This window comes from Lagopus muta, chromosome 17 (assembly GCF_023343835.1).
Source record: "Lagopus muta isolate bLagMut1 chromosome 17, bLagMut1 primary, whole genome shotgun sequence".
Taxonomy (NCBI): Eukaryota; Metazoa; Chordata; class Aves; order Galliformes; family Phasianidae; genus Lagopus; species Lagopus muta.
The window spans coordinates 1,657,883-1,682,622 of record NC_064449.1 but is presented as its reverse complement, the minus strand read 5'-3'; the positions used below and the strand labels follow the sequence as shown (position 1 = coordinate 1,682,622).

The following is a 24,740-nucleotide window of genomic DNA, read 5'->3' as shown; positions in this document are numbered from 1 at the left end:
TCATACAATCACAGCACAGTTGGGTTAGAAGGGCCCTTACAGCCCCAACCCCTGCCCTGGGCTGGTTGCTCCCCCAGCTCAGGCTGCCCAGCGCCCATCCCTGGCCTGAGCAGCACTGGGGACGCAGCACCGGGCGCGCAGCCGGCGCCGCGCTGGAAGCACTGCACGCCCCGCCTCCTGGAGGCTCGCCTCGTCGTCCGCCCCCCGAGCACTTCCGGCCGGCACCGGAAGTGCCTCCTGTTTCCGGAAGTGCGGTGCCGGTTGGACGTGGCCGCGCGGTAACGGGGCCTAGGCTGGGGAAAGGCGGAGCTGCTCCTTCTCCTTCACCGCGATCGCGGTGGGGCAGGGCCCTGCAGGGAGTCCGAGCCGGTTAGGCCCGCTGTGGGTTTGGGTGACCGCGTGCTCTTGTGTGCTTTCGGTTGGGGGCTTGGCGGCAGCGCGGTGTGCTTGAGGCCGGCCGGCTGTCCGGAGGCCTCCGAGGTGCAGCGGGAGGGGCCTGGGGCTGTGTGCAGGAGGGCCGGGGGACTGCAGGCCTTGGCTGACCCGCTGCTGGGGCCGGCCTGCTCCTCCTCCAAGCGATACGTGTGTCCTTTTTCCCTTTCCTCTGTGGGCACTGAAGCGTGGAGCAGGGAACACCTCCTGTCGTGCTTCCCTGGTTAAAGTGTTTTGGTGTGTTCTGTTTCTGTTGTTGTTTGTTTGTTTTTTAAGGGCTTCTATGCTGTGTGCCTGAAATGACGAGGTAGATTCATAGAATATCCCGAATTGGAAGGTGCCCATAAAGACCACTGGCCACACAGGACCACCCAAAAATCAGACCGGTCTGAGAGCAGTGTCCCAATGCTCCCTGAGCTCCAGCAGCTCGGGCTGTGCCTGCTGCCCTGGGCAGCCTGTTCCTCTGGGACAGAACCTTTTCCTGATATCCAACCTGAACCTTCCCCGAGATCTAAAAAAATCTGTTTGTTTAAGCCAAAACTCATGTGAAGAGATCGTGTGATAGAGGTCAGGAGTGATTCTGCATGCTGGGGTCTCTGTGCTCAGATTTATTCTTTGTTTGAGATGAATAAACTTCTGGTTAGGACCCCATCTCTTACCCCATCTCCTGTTTCTGACTTGGCAGGCTCAAAATGAGGCACCTGAAATTTTTTTCCCATATTGCAAATTTTCACTTCTTTGTCGAGTTTTCAAAATGACTCTAGAAATTGTAAGAGTCAAATAAAGTATTTATTTCAGCTTTTCTATGCTGTGAAATTTAGCATTGATCTGGTATTTTTTTTCATTTTTTGTAAGCCTCTGAAATACTGATAATGATGTAATTTATACTAAAATCCATTTTCTGGATCCAGAGGCATGATTCTTTGTGTCCAAGCTGTGACACTGCTCTCTAATCAGTGTTGTTCAGCTGTAGGGACACTCCTGTTACCTTCTGCTCTGCCCAGGCAATGTGAATAAAATGAAATACATGTTATGAGACTTTGGTTCTTATATCTTCACCACGTAATTTTTTTTTAGTACTGTTTCACTGACATCACTGTAGATTCCCTCAACAGTTTGAAAGCTGTGTTAATCTGCAGTTTACATTTTGTATCAGTGCCTGAACCAATGCACACGATCACATACTTTCTGTTGAATGAAGAAGGTTGGACTCACAGTTAATTTCAGAGTGGACTGAAATATTTCTGAGCCTAAAAGTGCTGTTGACAATTGAAATACAGTCCCATGAACACATATGGGAAATGGACAGGAGAATGCAAGGCTTTAGATTGCCTCCTTAGTTTGTGATGTCAGGAGACAGGCAGAACGCATTAAAACAGCCTGCGGGAGCAGGTAGTTCAGCATGACTCTTCAGTAACCAGATTGAAACATTATGCTCCCCTAAAACAGTCCCCAAATGCTTTTTGTTGTGCCTGAGATATCTGCAGCCTCTCAGTAGGAAACAGGAATGAAAGTGTCACACTGTGGCACAAACCTCTTCCCAGGCACGTGCAGCTGGCTCTTAGGTGTTCCCTAAAGCTTCAGCGTTTGGCTGGTGTAAAAACTGCTTTGCAGAAGTCATTTCCAGCCTCGGTGTGGCTGCGGTGTGCTGAGGCTGCCACCTGTTCTGTTGTGCCTTTGATTGACTGACCTTGTAAAACACATCCTGTGCTGCTTTTGTTTTTCTGTTTGCTGACGACAGTCACAAGTCATCGCAATGCCAGCGCTGCCGCTGGATGAACTCCAGCTTACAGAAAAGGATCCCAAGACAGGGAAGCTGAGAACCTTACCGGCACTGGTGAGCTGTATTTTTTCATGAAGGCTAAACACAAATAACTGTCACGTACTGGAACCTGAGCTGAAGGCTGTGTTAGTTCAGGATGTGGTGAAATTCAAACAGTCTCCCTGTTTGGTAGATTTTTCTTTGTGTTTTAAAGCATTTGTTTAGCTGAGATTTTTTTTTTAGTGATGGATAAATGAAAGCATACTGTGTTCAACATCCACAATAAATTGTGTTCTCCTTACTCATTCAAAGAATAGCCCTATAAACAATGGGGGCTTTTGCAAGCTGTGTGCAGCGTAGCTCTGAGTTACAGCACTGGGATAGTTCTCCCCACTTACAGTGTCCTGTGACCTTCTGCCCTGGGATCTCAGGTTGGAACCACAGGGCCAAACTGGAAGTCTATGCCTTGTGCTTGTCTAGCACATAGAGTAGCATGCCTGTGCTGTTACACAGGAATATTCAAGGTTGTGCACAGAAATGAAACCCACTGTTACCCTTTTCTTCCAGTAACATGACGGCACGTTCTGAGCCTTCTTCTGGCCGTGTTGCTGAAGTGGGGCCTGCTGCTGGTTTGGCTTGCTCAGATTGCCCTGGGCATCAGTGTGGGCTGAAGCAGAACTCAAGGCTGCTATTTGTTATGCAGCACGATTCTCATGTTAGGATGGGGGGATTTGGGCAAACTATTCAGTATCTCCTGCGAAGGGTAGCAGAGTGTTTCTTCTCTGTATTTGGTGGTCATGTTGGTTTGACTTTTTGGAATGTTGTTTGAGAACCAGCTCAGAGGAAAAAGAGGGCACAGGCAACATTTTAAAGGCATGATTTCAAGCTGTTGCTGTTTGGTTTGGAGGTGTGGGAGGGTTGCTTTGCAAGACTTTATTAACAGAGTGCAAATAACATCATCTGCTGAATTATGGAGGTCTGAAAATACAGCTGAAAAATAAGGCTGTGAACTCACTGAGTTTTTAATTTGAGTATTAGAGAATGGGAAGTTACCAGAGAACTGAATGACAGACTGTATTATCGTGTAATTCTTCTGTCAGTTTCCAGAAATTCAGCAGTGCAGATGGGAACTGGGCATTCCTGCCACTTGGTCTCTGGTTTTAATACAGTGTTTGGCTTCCTGCAGCACCCAGAAATCAAAGCAGATCGGTCTTTTGTGCTATACAGACCGCCACCTGTTGTCAGAGACCCTGCCTTAGTGGAAGAATTCTTGGAGCGAGCCAAATTCATTGCAGATGATCTGGACTGGCTTCTGGCTTTGCCTCACGATAAGTTCTGGTGCCAGGTAATGATTGTTTTGCAGACGCTGGAGAAAAAACATGAATGGTGCAGATGCTTCCAAAAGCCACGCGTTTTAAGTTGTCTAAATAAAGACTTGCTTATGCTTTTATTACGTCGTTTATTGAGGATTTTAATTACTGCACTGTAGAACACGAAGTAATATTTTCTTATGGGCTTGAACTTTAAGAGCTGATGTGTGATGGGCAGACAGACACTGCTAGCACTCTGAGGTGTCTCAGTGTGCTTCTCAGCTCAGCTGTGAGCGCGACCTGTGGCGTTCCTTCTTTCCATTCTCTCGTCTCCTGTTGCACAAGGTAATCTTCGATGAGACACTTCAGAAATGCCTGGATTCCTACCTGTGCTGTGCCCCTCGCAAGTTCGATGTGCTGTTGGATTGCCATCCAGAGGTCAGTGACGTGCAGAAGCGTCTCCAGCGCAGCGTCTTTCTGACTTTCCTAAGGATGTCCACTCACAAGGAGTCCAAGGTGAGTATTGCTCTGCCTTGCAGGCACCGTGGGCTGCATAGCTTTGGAAAAAAGGCAATTTGAGAAGTGAATCACGTTTCTTATTCCATGCCCTAGCTGCATTCCTCTCTGTCTGTTTTTTATCAGTGTGTTGCTCAGTGTGGAGGTGATAACCACTCAGAGCTGAAGCATCTGAACTATGCCATGATTTCTCAGAAGGGAGATCCTGGCAAACAACTAATTAATGGCAGGTTAGAAACGTGTGGTGCCACAGTGCATCGGTGTGACTAGAAAAAAAGAGCAAGTTGGCCTTTGTGGCTGCGTGGAACAGAGGCTTTTCAGGCCAGCAGGAGCCAGGTGTTCACTCTCTCAATCCCACTTCACCTTGCAGTGCAGCTCTGTGTCATCCAGCTGTGCTGATACTTGTCTCTGCTTGAACTTTCTCCTTGTTTTGGACGCACACCGACTTTACTCCGGATTACTATTTTCTTGGCATCATAATTGAAAGGCACACTCATCCCTAATTGTGTGAGTGCAGCTCCCATGGGCAGCTGTGGAATTCTCACAAGGCCTTTGGGCAGGATGAGGCACCTTGTGTTTTACCAATTGCTGCCTTGGGATCTTCCTTGGTTCGGTGTGTGTTACGTGGTGGTGGGGCCTTGATGATCGCACTGGTGGCTGTCAGCACATCGAGGAGAGGTCCTGGAGTGGGGACTGGAGGACTGGGGAGGCAGTGAGTGGAAGGAATGCTGGAGCCTGCAGCTGGCACCGCTTCAGCAAAAGTACTCGACACCTCTATGGTGCCTTTCATTGCAGGTCTGATTAAATCTTGCCACCCCAATGAGGCAGACAAGCATCTGAAACCATTTCATAGTTGAGTAATTTGAAGAGAATGAATAGTCTGTTGTCGTGCAGGCAGTCAGCAGCAGTTCTAGAAATTGAACCTAGCCAGCATAAAGCCTGCTGCTCTGGGAGGGACAATGTGCATTCTGCCTTTCACAGAGATTGAAAACATTTGCCATCTAGGCAGATCTGCTGAAAGTCACTGACATGAAAATTGCATTTCAGCTTGCTTGCTTCCTGCTGTTACAAACAATGGAATTTTTTGTCATCTATAGCTTTAAAAGAAATTCCTTGGATATTACAAGTCATGTGTTTTGGAAGCTTTTAGCAGTCAGGATATAGAGATGCAATTCTTGTTGTTTTTTTTTTCTTCCTACTTTTAGACAGTGACACAATGGCTTTGATGCCTTCGTTCTTCTTTTCCAGGATACCAATAGCATCAGGCTGTGATTTCGTGGGTACTTTTTCGGTGCCAGTTGAACTGTTCCTGTGCCTGGCTGCTCACTGCTCCTCCTGAGCTGAGCCCTTTTCGTGCCAGTCCAGCTGTTTACTTGGCCACATAGCTGAGCCAGGTCTGGGAACTGAACCAACTGCAAACAGCCCTGTGATTTAACTTCTAGGTGGATCGGTGCAGTGGAGGACACAACTACCTCCATAAGCAGTGGTGCAAAGTCAGTGGTGTGGATGGAGTGGTGACAGAGACAGCTGGGAGCGTGGGGGTAAAACGGACTGCAAAAGCTGGTGTATGGCCAGTGCTGCCTCCTGGGAAACAGAACCTTTAAGGCACATGCAAGAGATGCTTTTACAAATGCTATTGTGGTACTGCAGTTCTTGCTAAGTAACGTCCAGATTGTTCTTTAAGTGTATGTTTTGTTTCCTTGTAGGATCACTTCATCACTCCCTCTGTCTTTGGAGAAATTATTTACAACAATTTCCTGTTCGACATCCCTAAGATACTGGATCTCTGTGTGCTTTTTGGAAAGGGAAATGGTCCTCTGCTCCAGAAGATGATTGGTTAGTAAAAGCCAAGGAACAGCTTGTTGCATTTTTCTTACTGTGTGCAATACTCCTCTTCTTGCCTGCCATTCTAATAATGCTACTCTGGAAAAAAAACCAAGAACCCATAGTTTAGTAGCAGCTGTAGTTTCTAGTAGTTTGGTAGTCTATAGTTTCTGGATCAGATGACATTTTTCCTCTTTTCTCCTCCTTATAAGCTCCATGTATGTCAAAAAGTGCTTTGTGGCCAGCTGCTTAGCTGGCATGAGCTGGACTCAAGATGCTAGGCATTGCCCAGGGCTCACTTATTTCCTTGTCCTCAACCACTGGGTAAGAGGATCGGGAGGGCTTTGCAAAACCCTGCACAAGAATGAAAGGAGCAGTGAAGTGGATTTCTGGGCAGAAAGGAAGTGGGGTTAGGAGGTGGGGCACAGTCCCACAGTTCATGTGGATGCTTTTGTTCCCAGAGCTGGGAGCTGAGCAAAATGTGCAGCAAGAAGTAATTACTGGTCCCTGAAGTGGGAGAACTTGAAATTTCAATGCAGACCTTGATAAAACAGTGCCTTCAAATTGCAAGGTGCTTCAGAGCGTTGCTCAAGCAGTGCTTATCTTATCCCAAGATATCTCTGTACAGTCACTCACTGTGGCCAGTGCATGTTAAGCAATGTCTCAGCCTTGGGAACACTGGAACCTGCATGAAGAAGAAGGCATGTTGGCTTAGCTTCTGTGTTTGTCCTTTGCAAGGGAACTAGCTCTGATCTCTAACATCCACCTGAGCACAAATGGAACAGAACTGACCTTGGATTAAGTGAGATCTTCCTAAATTCTAACCCAGTCTGTCTACAGTTCCTGTAATGAAACGTTTTCCTCTCGTTGGTAGTTATTTTTGTCTCTTTTCCAAGTAGACCAGCATGAGAAGCAGTAGAGAGATCACATGACAGCCGTATTTCCAGACCAGGAAAACTTAGAAGCTTAGAATTTTTGGATCCCTTTGTCTTTTTCAGTAACTTTCATTCTAAATTTAGCAGTCAGGCCTCAGAGGTAGGGAAGAAAGCATGACAAGCTGGATGCTTCCCTTTCAAATGTGAAGTTTAAATTATCTGTGCCTTAAAATATTCCAAAGAAAACCCAACGGAGTGGGAGCTCATTGGAATTATCCACGTCCTTTGGGGTGCAGTGCAGTAACTCCGTGTGCAATTTGTTCACCTGATTATTTGCTTTATGCTGTCAGCGTAATGATGGGAGCTGGGTAATTCATAAATTGATAAACTTCAGGTTCTTCTCTGGGAATAAATTCTTCTGAGACCTGTCTCATAACTCTTAGCCGTGCTCTGTCCTTGCTGGAGAACTCTGTTAATTTTCACAGTCAGAACAGTAACTCACAGGAAAATAGGCAGCCTCTGTGCTTCCCTGCGCAGGATTTATGGCGTGCCATTACTCAGTAGAGTATTTTGTAAAGATAATGAAGTCCTAGTAATGTAATAGCAGGTATTACTAAAGCCTCATTACCTTTAAGAAATATCCTACAGAATATTTTCCAATGTATGCTGAACTGTTATCAGTAATTAAAAGTCAACTGCAGTTGTTAAATAAAGGAACTGGGAATGTTTCGAGATGATGTTTGCATTATTCATCGATTCAGCCTCAGGTGTGAATCATCTACCATCTCGTTTGCTCTGCTCTGGTGAGCATATTCCAGTCCTCTGGTTGCTGATGGGACAGCCTTAGAGGAGCAGGCACTGTGTGTGAGTTGAGAAGTGAGTTTGTGCCCAGCTCCTGATGAGGTTATTGACCATGTCTGGAGGGGGCGAGGGGTGTCAGCAATAAAAGCACATCTGGTGGAAGTTTGCTTGTTGACGTGTCTGAACTGATGGCAGGTGGTCTTGTTCCCTTTTCAGAAAATATCTTCACTCAGCAGCCGAGTTACTTTGGTGACCTGGACGAAACTCTGCCCACTGTCCTCCAGGTACTGCTGTTCTGCTCAGGGCTTGGATTTCACCTGGAAATGTGGCATAGTTTAGAGGGAGGGAGGGAAGGAGGGAGCGAGCAAATGTGGTCGTGGGCGAGCAGGATGTATTTGTTTCAGTTCATATTATCTCTCTTACTTGTGCTCCAGTGTGTCAGGCAGTTTTTGGACCTTTATTTGAAACTGTTGCTTGATGACTAGTTCCTGTTACCCTTCTTCAGCTTCTGCCATTCTCTTGCCAGTTAATCTCAAGGAATTTGTTAGGCTGTTTAAACAAGAGGTAACTATTCTTCTTATCTCTCCCTGAGTGGGGAAGCATTAAAACTTCAAACAACAAAATAATGACTGTGAGAGGCAGCTAAGGCTTGATATAGTGGGATGGGTTGGCATTAATGCTGCAGGTTCTTGGGAGCAAATGAAAATCTATTGGAAGGGCTGTGCCTCACAAAAGATATTTGGCATCTCTCTGTCTCAGCTTTCATTTTAATAAGCAATTTGTATATTCCCCAGACTTTGTAGGCAGGATTTGCATTTAACCTGAAAGGGAAATCAAAGTGCCTTGACAGCTTTGTACCCTGAAAATGTCATGTTTATGCCCTCAAAAAACTCACCTAAACTAGACAAAGGCAGAAAATCTCTTACCCCAAAACACCTATAATGACACTTGGCTTTTTGAAAGCCCACATTCTTCTTTCTTTGTCTATGTTAAACTGTTGGAGCTGGATTTCAGAGATGATATCACATTTTAAAAATATTCTAGGCTGCTAGACTGGGCCTTAAAGGAATTACTGAGGAAGACAGCAAAGATTCCATTTGCTGTTTGTACTGCACCACATCAGAACAGTTATTCTGCAGAACACCAGTTTCTTTACTGTGTGTTTTGGTAACCACTGCAGAGTAACACCAGTGTATCTCACATGTATGGATGGAACAGTTCAAAAGATGCACCATCACTGATCCATTAAACTATTTCCTTACCCTGCTGATGAACGAAGTCGATACCCCTGCAGGTCTAGGAGTGTTTGTGCCCAGTGGGACAGGAATATTAACCTCGGGTATGCAACTCTGGTACTTTTAGCCAGCTTTTCTCATACCTCTGGGAGGAGGGTTTGACAGATCTCCAAAGCTACCAATGTAGAAAATTTCACAGAATGGTTGAGGTTGGAAGGGATTTGCTTTTAACCTACACCAAAGGTTTTTAGTAATCTTCAACCTAATTGGTCAGCTTCTCCTGGAATTCTTCATTTGTATCGAAGAGCCCCAGGATCTGTTCTGCTAACCTCAGAGGAGAGGGTGGGAGGGCTTTGGAACCACCTCATAAGCGTGTGGTGGTGTTGACTTCTATGTTGTCCCACTGCTGCCTTGCCAATAGGGCTCACCACATGCCAGGTGACCCCAGTGTTGGCCTTGGTAGACCTTTCTTGCCTAGCTGGGGATGTGTGTTGTAGCTACAGCCCTGTCTCAATGCCACTGGCACACACAGCTGCACTGGAACTGCTTGTAGCTCTCACGTTGCTCCACAAGTGGTGTGGTCCTTCTGCTGTTACCTGCAAGAGTCTGTTGCAGCTTTCATCATTCAGCTCTGTGCTGCTGTGTGCAGATAGTCACGTGTTGCACAGTAGATCATGGAAGTGGTTGTTAGTAAGATAAGGCACGTCCCAATGCTTTCCTCTGTCTGTTTCAACACTGTTCTCTTCTCTTGATCTAGGTGTTCAACAATATTTTGCATAAGTGTGGCTTGCAGTGTGAAGGAGCCTCTGCTGAGCCCCAGAAGCTGGAAGAAAGAGTAAATGTGACCCCAGGGAACATGCCCCTGCAGGTAGAACCATTGCTCTGTGCACTTTGCTGTTTGTCATCCTGCAGACCGAATGCTCCCTGCAGCATTGGGACCACAGAGGGTCGTTCTGTTCCCAGACAGCTCATACAGCACATGTCATTGTTCCATTGCTTGGCATATGACTTGGTGACAGAGCCTTTCCAACATGAGTTTCTTGCTTTGCTCTTGTGCATTTCAAGCACATCCATTGTGTCACGTGTCCTGCAGTCAAGAAAAAGATTTAACCTGAATCTGATGCATTCCCTGTCAGAGTGGATTGTACTGTGTACTTAGGAGAGCTCGTGTGGTTTTTTTCCTCTCACTGATTGTTCATTCTCTCTCAGGAGCTGAAGGATATTGTGCTGTACTTGTGTGACACTTGCACAACACTCTGGGCATTTCTTGATGTCTTCCCATTGGCTTGCCAGACCTTTCAAAAACACGAGTTTTGCTACAGGTACATCTTGGGCTGCTGACAGTTTATTTTGGTCGATTAAAAATACTGAGCGTTCAGCAGGATCTTGCCCCAGTGCCTTCATTGTTAATTGCTCAGATTTAACGCAACTGAAGAGTGCTGGATTCAGACTGATGGGAACATGCAGGTTCCTAGTAAATGAAACAAGTTATTATGGAGGTGTCTGCAGTTCCTGCTAAGTGTTTACCTTCATCATTGCCCATGAGCCAGTCAACCACGGCAACTTCAAATCCCATTTGAACATTGCTCAGTGTCCTTTGGAAGGGATGGAGAAAAAGCTGCAGATGGAAAGAGTTTCTTGCCGTAGGACTTGAGGAAGGGGAAGGAGAAAGTTTTTGAACTGATAGTCTGTCAGGGTCTGAGAAGAAATATTTTTGCTTGATGTTGGACCTCAGTTTTATGCTAGGGAATATCAGTGAGCTTTGGCAAAAGCTGAGCGCGTGGGAATGGATAACGAGGCAGCACTGCCACAGATGGGCTGACAGCTAATTCCCTGACCAACTCCAGTTTGCAGTGCAGTGAGGCAGGAGCCAGAATGGTCGCAAGGACCAGACAGCAGAGTGTTCCCACAGGCACTGCAAGTCCTTGAGTGATGCTTACCCAGCTTGCCCCAGGTGTTTCAAGCCGCAGGACTGTCTGGTAGAGACTTGCCACAACCACTTTTGTGTAGCACCAACTGAGATGTTAATTTATTGTCCTTATTTCCCCTTCTTTATGTGTTTGTTAGTGCAGATGAACTCATTCTTTACTATTATTTCTGACCACGTTGCAGACCTCTGAAGTCTTGCAGCTGCCAGTGGTCTATGGACTGCAGGCTGAGTAATGCTGCTGCTCCAGGTTGTGTGGGTTTCTCTCCTCTTAGGTGTTGTCAAGTTGGTTATTGACAGAAGAGCAGATGGGTGGACTGCTGGTGGCTGCTTGGATTGGAAAGCAGCACTGCTTACATGCGTGATTACTCAGAGCAGTAAAGCTTTTTGCTTTTAGTTTTGCTGTTGATGTCAGAGACGTGCTAAAATATTCTTGATCTTTGCAATGGGTCAACAGCAACGTTTTTATTACTTCCCAATATGGGCTGCTTTCTGGGTCTTACGGGTGTGGGGAGGGAAATTTGACTTACATGTCCTGCTTTTGAAACCTCTCGGACTCCAAATCTGTTGGCACTTGGCCGTTTCTCTCACTGACTAAAAGCATCAACCAGCTTCTGTTACATTTGCCTCAAGGATGCTCATTTAACATGCCTGCCTCTTACTGTGTGACATGGATGAGATGTTGCTGATGGAGCAGCTCTGTGCAAAGCACAGTGACAGCTCATGAAGCAGCGCTGGATGTTATTTTGAGGCCAGTCTCAGCTGAGGGTGTTGTTCTGTGCAGCAGGAAGATGCTTTTCAACTACATTGCTTTGCCTCCATCTTCAAAGATACCTTGATGGCTTCCTCAGGCTGCTGCTCTTTGTCTGTTGTGTATTACCTTGCTTCTGTTTCATGGAACAAGTAACAAAGCAGAATAATGCTGATGAGTACTGCTAGTGAGGGGAGCTTAATGGAATAAACCATTTGATTTGTATTCTAGCAAGTGATTTTGGGAGCATCCATTGCCAGTTGTTGTGTCGCCCCTTTCTACAGGTTGGCATCGTTCTATGAGCTGGCAATTCCTGAGCTGGAGTCTGCAATTAAGAGGAGGCATTATGAAGATAACAGGTAAAAATCTCTGTGAAGACTTGCCTTTTCTTTTCAATCTGACTCTTGCAGGGCTTAGTTAAAAATGCTTCATGCTTTGCCCACCGCTGCAGAGTCTTTTCCATCTTTCTTTGTGCTGCTTCACAGAGCTCTGAAGAAGCAGCTTTTCTAATTCCAAATTTTCCTGGGCAGTGGGGTGAGTAATCATTTCTTTCAGTGCTGTCTAAGAAGAGCCTTGATGGGAGATGCATCCAAATTGTAACAAAGTGTGAAAACATGAATGATATCTCTGTGTAGATGGGTCTCCTTGTTTTTCAAAGCACAGGCTATGCTGGTGCACTTGATCTATCATTTGTCTGGCTGTCAGGCCAATTTCCTGTTGAGAGCAGCTTCATTTAGAGTGAGGATTTTCCTTAATGAGTATGAAATGGCTCTCATTTCTGGTCCTCACAGCAAAGAATTCAGCTAATGAAATTCCTCCTCTAGAGGTGTAACTCTGGAGGAAAGGAGCATTAAAGATCTGAATTTGTTGTGCTTGCACCAACATTGTGGTCTTTACTCTCTCTGCAGTGTTTATGCTGATTTGTGGAGGAGAATTTCGCATTCCAGGAAGAAGGTGATGGAGGCCTTTCACATCCTCATAAACCAAGTGTGTCTGCAGCCCATCTTAGAGAGCAGGTATTGGCACTTGGGTTTTGTGGTACTCTCCAGTTATTTGATCACCACTGTGGGGGAAAATTTTGTTTGGTTTCTGATTTACTGGAGAAAATGGGCAGCGTGGGGGTTGTGCTGACATCAGAAGCCTCTTAACCTGCACAGCAGGAATGCCCCAGATGAAGCAATATGAACTGGTACTGGATTGGTGAGTGGTTGGCCCCAGCAAAGTGAGTTAAGGTACATGATCCAATCAGTTTGTTAACCTCACTTCATGGCTAACTTGCAAATTCTAATGCTGTGCATTCTGCAGCTGTCAGAATATTCAACCTTGTATTGAAGAGTTCCTACAGATCTTTGGAGAAACCATACTGGAAATAATGCAGTGCTACAGATCATTGAAAGCAATGTTTTTAAACCTGGATGCTGATGGCTTTACTGCCCCCTCCTATTTTGAAAATAGTTAGCTAATGAGAAGTACTTCTTATCTGTAGCTCTGTGAGTCGTTTCAAAATGACTTTGTTTCTTATGTACTTTGTAAATAAGAGAACTGAAGTGACCCAAAATCGTGTTGCAAATTTGGAGACGAAACCAAAAACATGGATCTTGGTTGCTGCTCTGCTGGGCTGGTCTCTTTGCCTGCAGTCGTTACAAGTTTTCATAGAATCAAAGCATGGCCTGGGTTGCAAAGGAGCACAGTGCTCATCAGTTCCAACCCCTGCTGTGTGCAGGTCAACCAGCAGCCCAGGCTGCCCAGAGCCACATCCAGCCTGGCCTTGAATGCCTGCAGGGATGGGGCATCCACAGCCTCCTTGGGCAACCTGTGCCAGTTTTCTAGACTGCTGGTCTCTGTAGCTCCCATTCAGCATTTTCTTAATACTGATCCAGTGCAGAGGTCGTTCTGTCTTGCTCTGACACTTGGTGCATCAGCTGCAATGGAAGGTTTAGGAGTTAGAACAGAAAGATTGCAAGAGGAGCTTGCTTGGCATCTGTTCTTGCATGACTGAGCACATGCTTTCTGGGAGGCTCACTGATACGATCCCAAGGCGTATAATAGAGTGCAATTGCAAAAGTGCTACACACCCTTTTCTGCTTGTTGCAAGTCTGAGGCATCAGATGATTTGTAAGCCTGTAAGAAGCCTTGTAATTGTAACTGTGGTAACACTTTGGATCAAGCTGGCTGAAATGTTTGCTAAAGCCATAAAAGAATTTTGTTTCCATTTGACCCTTAGCGTGTATGAAAGCAAAGACTAAAATCTGTTCTCAAATGTGGTTTTGCCTTGATGTATGAAGTGTTATTAGTTTGGCTACTGAGCAGAATGTGGAGACTGCATTGTGGAGGTCTTACCACTGAGTTTTTCACTCTGTTGTGCCATTGTTTTCTGCAGCTGTGAGAATATTCAACCTTATATTGAAGAGTTCCTACAGATCTTTACTTCGGTACTTCAGGAAAGGAGGTGAGTGTGGCTGAAAGAGGCCCATGGGGACGGGCAGCTTGCCTTCCCTTTCCATTCTTTACAGCAGAATTGCCTGAGACATTATTAGGAGGGGTTATGATGCATTTGGGAGTTAGAAATCACTCTAACTAGTTGGAGGAGCTGCCGTGAGAGAGTTTCAAACTGTGGTACAGACTTCATTGTAAAGATGAGGAGGAATGTTGTATGACACTGAAGAATATTATTCTTCACTCTCTTTAATCCGGGCCTTCAAAGTGAGGAATAGCAATTTAGCCATTAGCTGCCTTGATGAGTGAGGCTGTTATTACTAATTTGTGCTTCTCAACCCGGGTGACCAAACCAGGAAGATACCGAGTGCTAATGCTGAAGATGCAAAGTCAATGGCAGAGCTGGGAACTGGATCTTGTCATCCTGGCACTGCAGACATTCGGATCACATTCAGATCATAAACCATGTTTGCTATATGATGCCACACCAGGTTACAGTCTTATCGTGTGAGGAGTGTTGCAGCTGGGTATGATGGGTTACAGCGAAGCGTTGCTGCAGCACCATGGAAGCAAAGTCAGGGTGATGCATGCTGGAATTCTGTGTTGAGTGGGAGAAAATCAGAGTGGCATAGCAGGGATGGCAGCGTGTAACAGGTCTGCAGGTAATTTATTCTGCAGTCCAACTGATTAAACTTGCTTTTGCATGGTTAGATTTCTCCGTGACTATGATGAGCTGTTTCCAGTTGAAGATGATGTCAGTCTGCTCCAACAGGCTTCGTCCACGCTGTATCCTTTGCTCTCGCCTCAGGGGTTTGCAAACCTGAATGCTCTTGGATTCCTTTATGCTGGTGGCATTTCCACTCTAGCTGCCTCTGGCTAACCTGCGTGGCTGGCAGTAAGAGATGGAAAATTTTATCTTAAAAAAAAAAGAGGAGAATCTCAGAATCACAGACTGGTTGGAGGGGAATGGGCCTTTGGAGGCCATCTGGTCCAGCCCCATAGAGGCACAGGCTTGGGAGTTACTGAAAAATGCATAGCTGTTTCAAGGTGAGGTTTAGAGTATGTGCATCTAGAACATGAGAAATGTCCTTAATGCTGTTCTTGTAGAGATGAGACCAGGGCAGCATACATCCTCCAGGCAGTGGAAAGTGCATGGGAAGGTGTAGACAGGAAAAAAGCACAAGTCATTCAAGATCCAACATCACCAGCAGCTTGCAATGGAGCATCAGCAATGGTGGAGGGCTCCTCTGAGGATAGAGAAGAGCTCGGGGCTGCGTACGCATCGGGAGAGGAGGTGGGCAGGGCACATCTCTGTCCTCAGTTCATTCATCTGCAAAGAGGGGATTGGTTTGCTCAACTTCTGGGGTTGTGTGAAGTTTAGTTTCATTTCTCACCTTTGCTAAATTTAAGTGCAGACTTCTTGAAATGAAGAACAGAGCTGCACTGCATTCTGCCTTCTTCTTTGAGCACATTTCTCCTGACTCCTGTTGGCCTTTCCTGTTGCTGGTTTTCCTGGTGCTGTGGTTTATTCAAATGCTGCACTTTATCACTGTAGTTCACGTGCATGTTTCTTTCAAAAGCAAAGTTCTTATGTTATTTGATGTAAGGGCTCTTCAGTGTATCCCTGCTGACTCGAACATGGACAAAAACAGTTGTGTGTCTGTGTGCCCAGCTCTGTTGTAGATCTTATGCAGTATGAACAGCTTAGCTGATTTTTCTTCTTCTGATTTCAGCCTTCAAATTCTTTGTGTTTAAATGCTGATAACCCAGACTGCTCCTTTTCCTTTTTTAATGTGCGTCTACCTTCCCTCATCTGCTCTTTCTTTCCAATAATGCCACTCACTGTGCTCGGTTATACAGTGTGCTGGGGCAGCTGCTGCACCCACTGCCAAGGTGTCCGGGGTGGAGCTGGACTCTCTGATCTCCCAAGTGAAAGACCTGCTACCAGAGCTTGGGGAGGGCTTCATCCTGGCCTGCCTGGAGGAGTACAGTTACAGTGCAGAGCAAGTGATCAACAACATCCTTGAAGATAAACTGGTGCCGTTCTTGGATAAACTGGACCGAACAATGCAAAGGTGTGGGGGACTTTGGCACTTTTATTTTCATATTGTGGATTATTAATATCCTTTTTGAAGGTTAGACACCTCTGGCAGAGGAGTTCTAAGAAGTTGCATGTATTTTCTTAGCGTAGTTAGCTGCAGGGTAAGCTTCTCTTTGCTGTATGCTGCTGACTTTTTGACCTCATTGTGTACTTGCAGAGAATGGGAACATAACTGTAAAATGGATGGGAGGATTAACTTGTAGGTAAGCCTAAGAAGGGTAATATAGATGAGTGGACAGTGAGGTGGATTGAAAACTGCGTGACTGGCAGAGCTCAGAATGTTGCTGTCAGTAGCACATCCTGGTTGGAGGCCTGTAGCTAGCACGGTTCCCATGGGGCTGGTTCTGGGTCTCATTTGACACCTCCATCCATGACCTGAATGAAGGGATGCAGTGCACCCTCAGCAAGTTTGGGGTGGAGGGGGAGGAGTGGCTGACACACCAGAAGGCTGTGCTGCTTTCAGCCAGACCTGGACAGGCTGAGAGTTCAGCAGAGAGGAACCTGATGAGGTTCTGCAAGGGCAAGTGCAGAGTCCTACACCTGGGGAGGAATAACTCCTCCCCTCTGCTCTGCGCTGGAGAGGCCACATCTGCAGCACTGTGTCCAGTTCTGGGCTCATCACTTCAAGGCAGACATGGAACTGCTGGAGAGAGTGCAGCATGGGGAAGAGCAGAGGGAGAGAAGGGGTGATGCCGAGAGGATGGGGCCAGGGCTGTTTGCAGTGGTGCCCAACTGGAACGTGAGGAGTTCCATGTGAACATGAGAAAGGACTTCTTGACTTCGAGGGTGGCAGAGCACTGGAATAATCTGCCCAGAGGTGGCAGAATCTCCTCCTCTGGAGGTATTCAAAACCCACCTGGATGTTTTCCTGTGCAACTTGCTTTAGCAGTGGGGTTGGACTTGGGGAGCTCCAGAGGTCCCTTCCAAGCCCTATGATTCTGTGATTCTGTTCAGTATTTCAGCACAGCAGATGCTGGGTCATGTTTTGTGATTGGAAGACAGAAATACTTGTCCATTAAATGCTCAGATAAGAGCCACGAAAATTCCACCATGGGGACACTGGTTTAATCTGGGCTGGCCAGCAGTACGTTGTGGTGCACTGAAGGTATTTTGCTGCAGAAGACGGGGTCATAGGTGTTAAAGTGCCAGCTGTCCTGCAGGAAAGGGCATCTTCAGTGGAACCAGTTCAGCTGGAATTCAGTCTGTGGGGTAAAATACAGTATTTGAAAGACTGCTCTGTGTTTGGAGTTAAGCCAGGGAAGCAGAATTACAAATGAACTGCAAGTGGCCATTCGGATCCATTTCTACCTTCTCTGTGACAAACTTGCCAAGCTTTTGCTCGCTTCTCTGGGCTGTGCTCGGGATGCAGGGATCGTAGCTGACAGTGGAATTGAGTTGTTTGAGCTGTGTGCAGCTGTCAGTGTGTTTGTGCTGCAGCAGCAGTTCTTGTCTGAGCGCAGGATGCGGATGTGCTGTTTGTTCCCATTTCATGGAGCAGTGGGCAGACTCTCATTGTTGCACTAAAAAAGGAGAGCCGTCTTTATCAGAGAAGCGACGTAACAAAAATCTGAGTTCTGCAACAATCTTCATGCTCTCAGAGTCGGATCTGCTGACTTGGGCACAAATGGTGTGGGTGGATTTTTGGAAGGTGGTTGTTTTTCTGCTGGTACTGCAAAGCCAGCAGTTCTAGGAGATAGAGCCGGGTGGTGCTTTGGTTTTTTTCCCCTTGCATTTTGGAACAAAACTGTCGCTTCAGTGGCAAATGTAGGATTTTGTTCACTGCTGAGTTTAGAAGTGAGCACAGCAGCATTTCCAGCTGCCCAGCTGAGCTAACAGCACCAACAAAATGAACGTAAGAGCAATGGGTTTTGGACTTCCAAACTGAACAACCATAACCTGGAACTTGAGATAGAATTAAAAAGGAGCTGTAGGGAGATAAATATCCTGAATGCAACAGCAGGGCTCTATTGGAACTTGTAGCACAGTGTAATCCATCACACTTAGAGTTTGGCTTTACTGACTCAGGATTTTGAGACCAGCCCATGATGTTCTCCGTACTCAGGTACGGCTGTACTTAGTCTTGGAATGACCAGATTTTGATTTCTGCCAATTCCTTTGGCTTCCCCAGAGAGATTGGTCTGAAAAACTGTTCTGCAGGTGCTGTACTGCAGCAGCACAAAGAAGAGATTGCAGTCATGGTGTGGGTGATGGCGTGCTGTGGGTGCCTGCGAGATCCACAGCACAAACCAAGGTCTTAGAAGGAGGGGACGTGGTCTTCCTCAGCTTCACCTCTGTTTCCATTCTCTTGTTTTTTGATTTTACAGACAGCCAAAGCCAGACCCTACACCTCTGGTCACTGCTCGCTACAATGTTTTCCAGAATGATGAGTTTGATGTGTTCAGCAGGGATTCAGTGGATGTTTCTCGGATACAGAAAGGCAAGCGGTGAGTATCGTGCCTCCTCAATTAACCCCATCTGTCAGGAGAAATACACACCTGGGAGCCTACACATTTATTGCTGCTCTTGCAGTCCTCCTGCAGGAATTGGCTGGCAGGACTGAGCCTTATCAGAAATGTTCCCCACCTGTTTACTCTTTTGCTTTGGGAAAGTAAAATCGAACGCCACCAGGAGATTGGTTTCCGCTCGGTGTTTTTCCTAATTGCCTTTCCTCTGTCGCTGCTGGCAGCTGCTCTGCCAAGCTCATTTGTAATGTTGTGCTTTTTCATCTTGCTCCTAAACTTACACTGAAGAACCTGAAAAGCAGCCATCTCTGCCGGGCTGTGATTGTGACTCGGAGATAAAGCAGTGATTTGTTCTAAATACAAGGGAAGTTTCGATATCCATCCGCTCCACAATCTGATAACACCTGGCAGCTTGGACTCCTCTGCTTCTATTGTTGTTCCTGCTCCTGTAAGCTTGCTGTGAAGGGCATTTGCTTTACTTCTTGTCTGGCTGGGCATTTCGTTCTGTGCCACACTCCGTGCTGATTTCAGCTGGGGCATTGCTTTCTTGGCTCCCACTAACATCAACTGTATCTCAATAACACGGTTGATTTGTTTCAGATTCTTTTTGAACAGTCTTTCATCTAATCAGCTAAGTGCCATCTTTATGTTGGTGTATATTAGCAAGGAATGTAAATAAAAGTGTCTGCAGGCTGAGCTACGTGATCCTGGGAGCTCTCAGTTAAGGCTTCAGTTGCAAAGCTGCACTGAGCTAACAGAGAAAACACTTCTGTCCCAAAGCACAGACAGACAGATCTCCAGCAGCAGTGCTGTGGTGTTTCCTCTGTGGTGGTCAGGCAAGAGAATAATCTCTCCTTTAAGTACAAAAGTGGAGCTCCATCAGTAGTCCTCATTCCATAAGCAGGAATCCCAAGTGTCTGCCTAGGTAACAGAGTTCTCCTGGCCTGGCTGGAGACCTGCATTTGATTCTAGTTGTATCCATGGATGTGTTTGGTTGGAATTTTTTTGTTCTCCTTAAATCTTATCCTCTCCAAATTCTGTCTGTGTTCAGGGTGCTGTCACTGCTAAAAGAGCCAAGTCATGCTGAATCTCACTGTGCTAGCTGCTGTGGGCAGGGACTGTTAATATGAAGGAGAAAGCCACACCAGGAAGAGGAGAAAAAGGAATGGGGAAATGAATGCAATAGCATATACGTGATTCTTTGCTGATGTGGAAGAGTGATCACAGCTGTCTCTGCGTGTCCAGCCGTAATCATGGGCTGAATCTGTCTGCTGAAGTCAGAGCAAGTCCTCAGCACCAGGCACTGTAACATTTTCCCACTGTTTTTCCTGGAATTGGTGCCTGAAACGTTTCATTGCAGCTCTTCTGCAGTCATCAGACCAGCTCAGCAGGAAGCAATTATTGCATATTTAGTTCAGTCTCATGCTGAATACCAACATAAGATGTTATCCCAGCCGAGGAATGCGAGAACTAACCACAGGATCTGTAGGGCATTTTGCAGCTAAATTCAGGCATAGAACAGAATGAGTCACAGAAGAGAGTGGAAGCAAATGTATCTACAATGGTTGTTTTCAGATTCCTAATGAAAGTCAGGCTTCTTTGGATCACTTTCCCAATGCTTGCTAGACACAAGTCTGCCCATTCCTGATACACTGGAGGTTTGCCTTGGACACATTCTTTCTCTGATAACATCCAGATGTCAGACAGATCACTGATGCGTGTTCCTTCTAGGTTTTGAGGGCTGCAAGATGTCCTGTGAATGCTTGAAAGTGGGTTCCCTATAGCTTTGCTGTCAGTGTGCTGTGATGTGTGCTGGTGATAGGCTGGTAGTTGGACCGGATTATCATAGTGGTCCTTTCCAACCTCAATGATGCTATGAAAAACAGGATTTCAGGGAGTGCTTGTGCACCCTGAGACATAATGTCCCAGTGGCTCTTCTTAAATACCTCTGTCAAGCTTCTGTTTGCTGGCTTTCCCTTCTGTCGGATGAATATTGTCTGTTGAACTCAGTGTGTGTGCAGTGCTTTGATATACATCAGATCAGAAGCGTGGTCTGCTGCTTTGTTCTCCTTGTCTTAGTAGTGCTAATTCATTTCTGCTGCACTGGTAATTTGTTGTCCCTTTCCCTCTCCATTCATATTTTGCAATCCATGTCTGTAAGCTGAGGCTCTGAACTCTATGGGAATGAGTGTTGCCACGCTGCAGTGCTGTGTTGCAGCCCTGGCCATGGCTTGTAGCTGTGTGTGCACTGCAGTGAGGCAGTACTGCAGTGTGGGGTGAGAGGGCACCCTGGGCCTTGCAGGGCTGTGTCCCAGTGTTAGCCCTAGCAGCCATTCAGGATTCATGGGAATTCTTGTGTTCGATGAATCCCGGCCAAAATTCAGCTTGAGTATAATTGCATCTTCTGTTCAAGCTTCTCTTCTGTCTCAAGTGACAGTGGCAGTCTCCAATTCCTGTTCTGTCTGTTATGTAACCTTGCTGGGGTTCTACTTAGACATAACTTTGTTCCAAGCCAGGAGTGGCTGCTTTTATTAGCCAGACGAGCACTCCTGTTATAAATCAGAGAGGGAATAGGGAGGCTGAAGTAGAGCTTGTGATGCTTGAGATTTCCACTTCACAGCAGGGGAAAAACTAACTCGCAGAGGAGATCTTTACATTGCCTTTCTGTTCCTGCTCCTTCCTCTCCATGCAGGAGGGAGAAGGACACAACCAGGAGTCTGCTGAACGACAAGCGCCTGGTGGCTGAGCAGAGGGAGCGCTACAGCCAGTACAGCGTGCTGGTGGAGGAGCTGCCTGTGCAGCCAGGAGAAGCCCAGCTCTATGGGGAGGACTACGAGGATGAGTACGACGACACCTACGATGGAAACCAAGTGGGGGCAAACGATGCTGACTCGGATGATGAGCTGATCAGCAGGAGGTAGGATGGGATTGCCGCAGGGTTGTGTGCAGCTGTTCAACACTTCTCTGCGTTCTGCTTTCAGTGAGGACGTGTGCACAGGTCCCTGTTTCTCCTCTGTTGGTTGTTAGCTTCCCTGTACATGCAGGAAGCTCTCAAGCTCCTCCGACTGAATCTGCAGGGCTCAGCCATCACCTCAACTCAGCAACAAATCCAGGAGGGGACTTTGACATTGTGTTGAAATTTACACGCAGTGCTTCTGCTCGTAGGATAACTGTCCTGCAGCAGGGGGAAATGGCCTGTTTTGAGTAATATGGATGGAGTGCAGCAGGGCAGTGTAAAGCAGAATGGCTGGTTAGCAGAGAAGAAGTCAAAACTGGAGAAATTGTACAACTGACGTTTTATTGTGTGCCAGTCCTGTTGGGTTTCTCATGCTGGCTCCTGTAATGGGCTGCACAGCGTTATCCACAGTGACTGACAGCTGGAGACAATCAGCTGTTAGTAAGCAAAGTGCTGGTTGGACACGAGTCTTGTAGAATGTTTATTCCAGAAACATGAGCTGGAGATAGCAAAGACACGTCTGAAAAGCTGGTTTAACACTTCTGAAGGTGACTTTTTACATTTCATGTGTTCCAGAGATGTCAGTATTTCTACCCTTCTATCTGTGGAGGTGCTCTCTTAGATGCTTTTGCCTTTATTTTTTTCCTTCTCAAGTGTGGTGAGACTCAATTTAAATCCTTTTCATGGTACACCTACAATAGTATGACCCTCAACTCTTTCCCTGTGTTTCAGTTGCTCGGTGCTCTCTGCTTCTAGAGATCCAGCAGGCAAAATGATGTTACTGCTAAAAACCAGATCCATAGGTTCAAAATAACAGGGGCTCTGGCATTAGTGTGTTTCTGGCAGAGTTTGAGGTTTGACAGTAGAAGCAAAAGAAGCAGTTGTTTCCCTGGTGCAATTCCTTGTGAGGTTCCAGGATTTTCATGACCACCCCTCACTGCCTTTTTTTTAATTTATTTTTTAACTGTTGTGGATTTTAGTTATTGAGAGATACAGTGTGGAGTGGAAAGGATAGGTTTGTGCAGTGCAGTGCTTTGGCTGTGCTCTCTTCACTGTGTGCTGCTTGTGTTTTGTTCCTTAGGCCGTTCACAACTCCTCAAGTTCTGAGACTCAAAGGGCAGGAGGAAGGGCAGGAGGAGGAGGAAGAGGAAGAAGAAGAAGAGGAAGTTGAAAAGGAAAGACCAAAGGTGACACTCAGTTTGCTGTTGGAGTTGCATTAAGGTTTATTACATCTCATACCTGCTTCACATGTTAGCGATTGCTAGAGATGATGTGGAACAGATTTTCTCTTTCAAAGAGTGAGCTGCTTTCTGGAGCAGCTGCTTCTGCAGTCTGCTGGGCTGTGAGGTGTCCCAAGTACAGCTATCTGCTGCTTCCTGGCTAGCCATGTGGAGCAGTGACACTCTGTGGAGAGGTTTAATCTCCTTTATTCCATCAGCAGACAATGCCAGCAGAACGCTTTCAGGGTCACTGAGGCTCTGCTGTCGTGGATGTACTGGAAATGGTGCTATTGATGCGGGCTGTGGGAAGCAGCCTGTCAGTTTTTATATTTAGTGTCACTGACACCAACCCCACAGGCTCTGCCAGAACAGATAATAAATAACGAATGGGCTCTGCTTCATGCTCCAGCAGAACCTGCTCCAGCCCTCTGATGGATGCTGCTGAGCTTACAGCAGCACTCATCTCTTTCCTTCTTTCCCATGCAGGACCACTTTGTTCAGGACCCAGCTGTGCTGCGGGAGAGAGCTGAAGCCAGGAGGCTGGCTTTCCTTGCCAGGAAGGGGTAAGTCGGTGTCTCCCCCTGCGGGGTGGAGCCATGGCTCTGCTGTCATTAGTGAATATCTTGTAGCTGACTCAAATAGGAGGATATACCTGTTCCTTAGCATTCCTGTCCTCAGGGTCACCACCACACGGTGTTAACTTCCTCGCCCAACTTTTACTTCCCTGCTGGTTGTGCTGTCTCATTGAATCCCTGTAACGTCATCAGCAGAACTCTGTGCTGGTCAGAGCTTGGAGGGCAGCAGCTTCCCGGAGCTGAACGACTCCTGTGGGATTTCAGGGCAGTGCAGCAGCTGGCCTTAGCTGACGTGTTCAGTGTGTAGGACAGCGTCATTGTGGGGCTGATGTGATGCTCAGCTTCTGCAGACCCACAGAGCTGGGCTGAGCAATGGCAGAACCCCTCGGACCCAAGTCTTTCCTTGGGATTGATGTACTTTCTTCCTGGAGTGTGCTTGTCGTGATGTCCTTCTCCCTCTGTACTCCAGGCACAAGCACGACAGCTCTGCTGTTGTTGGGAACACAAAGGGACACGGGCAGAGCCGGGAAACAGTGCAGGAACGAAGGAAGAAGGAAGCAAACAAAAGCACGAGAGCGAATCATAATCGGCGCGCCATGGCCGACAGGAAGCGGAGTAAAGGCATGATTCCTTCCTGAAAGCTTCCCAGGTGCTGCAGCAGCCCCAGTCCTCTGCTTGGAGGCAGCTGTGCTCCATCCCCTCGGCCCTCCCTTAGCTCAGGGATGCTGGGTGCCACGTCCAGAACCCGGCCCTTCAGCTCCATGTGAACTGCACATCCCGAGGGAGGGCTGCCTCTTCCTGGAGAGGAGCTGCCCTCTGTGCACACTGTGGCTGTTCCTCAGTCTGAAGAGACACGTATACAGCAGTGAGCTGCACCCACCATTCACTTCTTTTTGTACTATTTATAACTCGAGAGTTTTATTTTCATACTGGCTCCTCCTGCCCTCACTGCAGCCCACGGGGAGCTTCCAGGCTTTGCAAGGCTTCCCGGGGGCAGCCCTTACAGCTGCCTGCTCTGCTGAGATGCCTTGTCCTGCAGTGAGACTCAAAGGCTGACAGCAAAATGCTCGGGCTGAACACTGCTGACACACACGTAGGAGTTGAGGTGAATGAGACTATTAATAAGTTTCTGTCCCTGGAGCAAGGTGTGTGGAAAACTGAATGTGCCAATAAATGATTTGAGTCTTGTAGTTGGTGTTTCAGGCTCTTAAGAACTATATTGATCTTGAAGTTGGAGGAGCTTCAGCAATGTGCTGCGTCTGCAGGCGGTGAAATTTGTTTGCTGCTCTGTGTTGGTTTAGTGAAATGAGATCTAGCCACTGAGAGTCGAGATAATTGAAAATCAGGCTCGTGGTATCCAATGCAAGCTGACAGTAACGTGGAAATTGGAGATAGCAGGGTCAGAGTCCCTGGGGAGCCAGCTCCTCACTAACTGCTTGTCACACTCCGTGAAGCAGAACTGCCCTGATCTTCATGTTTGCTGTTTGGAAGCCTGGGAGCTATTAGTAAGCAGCACTTTCTAGTTGCTGAAAGGGCTTTCCCTGAGGGCTGTCTTTT

At 46.8% G+C, this 24,740-nt stretch overlaps 1 protein-coding gene across 4 annotated transcripts; it reads left to right on the top strand.

Annotated features, from left to right (window-relative positions):
* Positions 1 to 239: 239 nt before the first annotated feature.
* Positions 240 to 24,373, top strand: ASCC2 (activating signal cointegrator 1 complex subunit 2). 4 transcript variants are annotated; one of them, XM_048964171.1, is made up of 19 exons: positions 240 to 369; positions 2,174 to 2,269; positions 3,381 to 3,539; positions 3,850 to 4,020; positions 5,727 to 5,856; positions 7,737 to 7,804; positions 9,513 to 9,623; positions 9,965 to 10,077; positions 11,718 to 11,792; positions 12,342 to 12,449; positions 13,814 to 13,882; positions 14,581 to 14,655; positions 14,977 to 15,163; positions 15,730 to 15,944; positions 18,295 to 18,414; positions 21,125 to 21,349; positions 22,470 to 22,575; positions 23,095 to 23,171; positions 23,653 to 24,373. In XM_048964171.1, exons 2-19 carry the CDS (start codon positions 2,189 to 2,191, stop codon positions 23,819 to 23,821), a joined length of 2,259 nt encoding a protein of 752 aa, XP_048820128.1. In that variant the 5' UTR covers positions 240 to 369; positions 2,174 to 2,188; the 3' UTR covers positions 23,822 to 24,373. The 4 variants fall into 4 exon arrangements, with proteins under 4 accessions (XP_048820128.1, XP_048820130.1, XP_048820127.1 ...); XM_048964173.1 differs by having other exon boundaries at positions 240 to 374; XM_048964170.1 differs by having other exon boundaries at positions 240 to 381.
* Positions 24,374 to 24,740: the final 367 nt, after the last annotated feature.

What these genes read in the sequence shown, in the direction of transcription:
- ASCC2 (XM_048964171.1), top strand. Translation starts at nt 2,189, where the DNA reads ATGCCAGCGCTGCCGCTGGATGAACTCCAGCTTACAGAAAAGGATCCC. An exon ending in GATGAGCTGATCAGCAGGAG is followed by an intron (nt 21,350 to 22,469) that starts GTAGGATGGGAT and finishes TTTGTTCCTTAG; the next exon opens with GCCGTTCACAACTCCTCAAG. An exon ending in GCTTTCCTTGCCAGGAAGGG is followed by an intron (nt 23,172 to 23,652) that starts GTAAGTCGGTGT and finishes TCTGTACTCCAG; the next exon opens with GCACAAGCACGACAGCTCTG.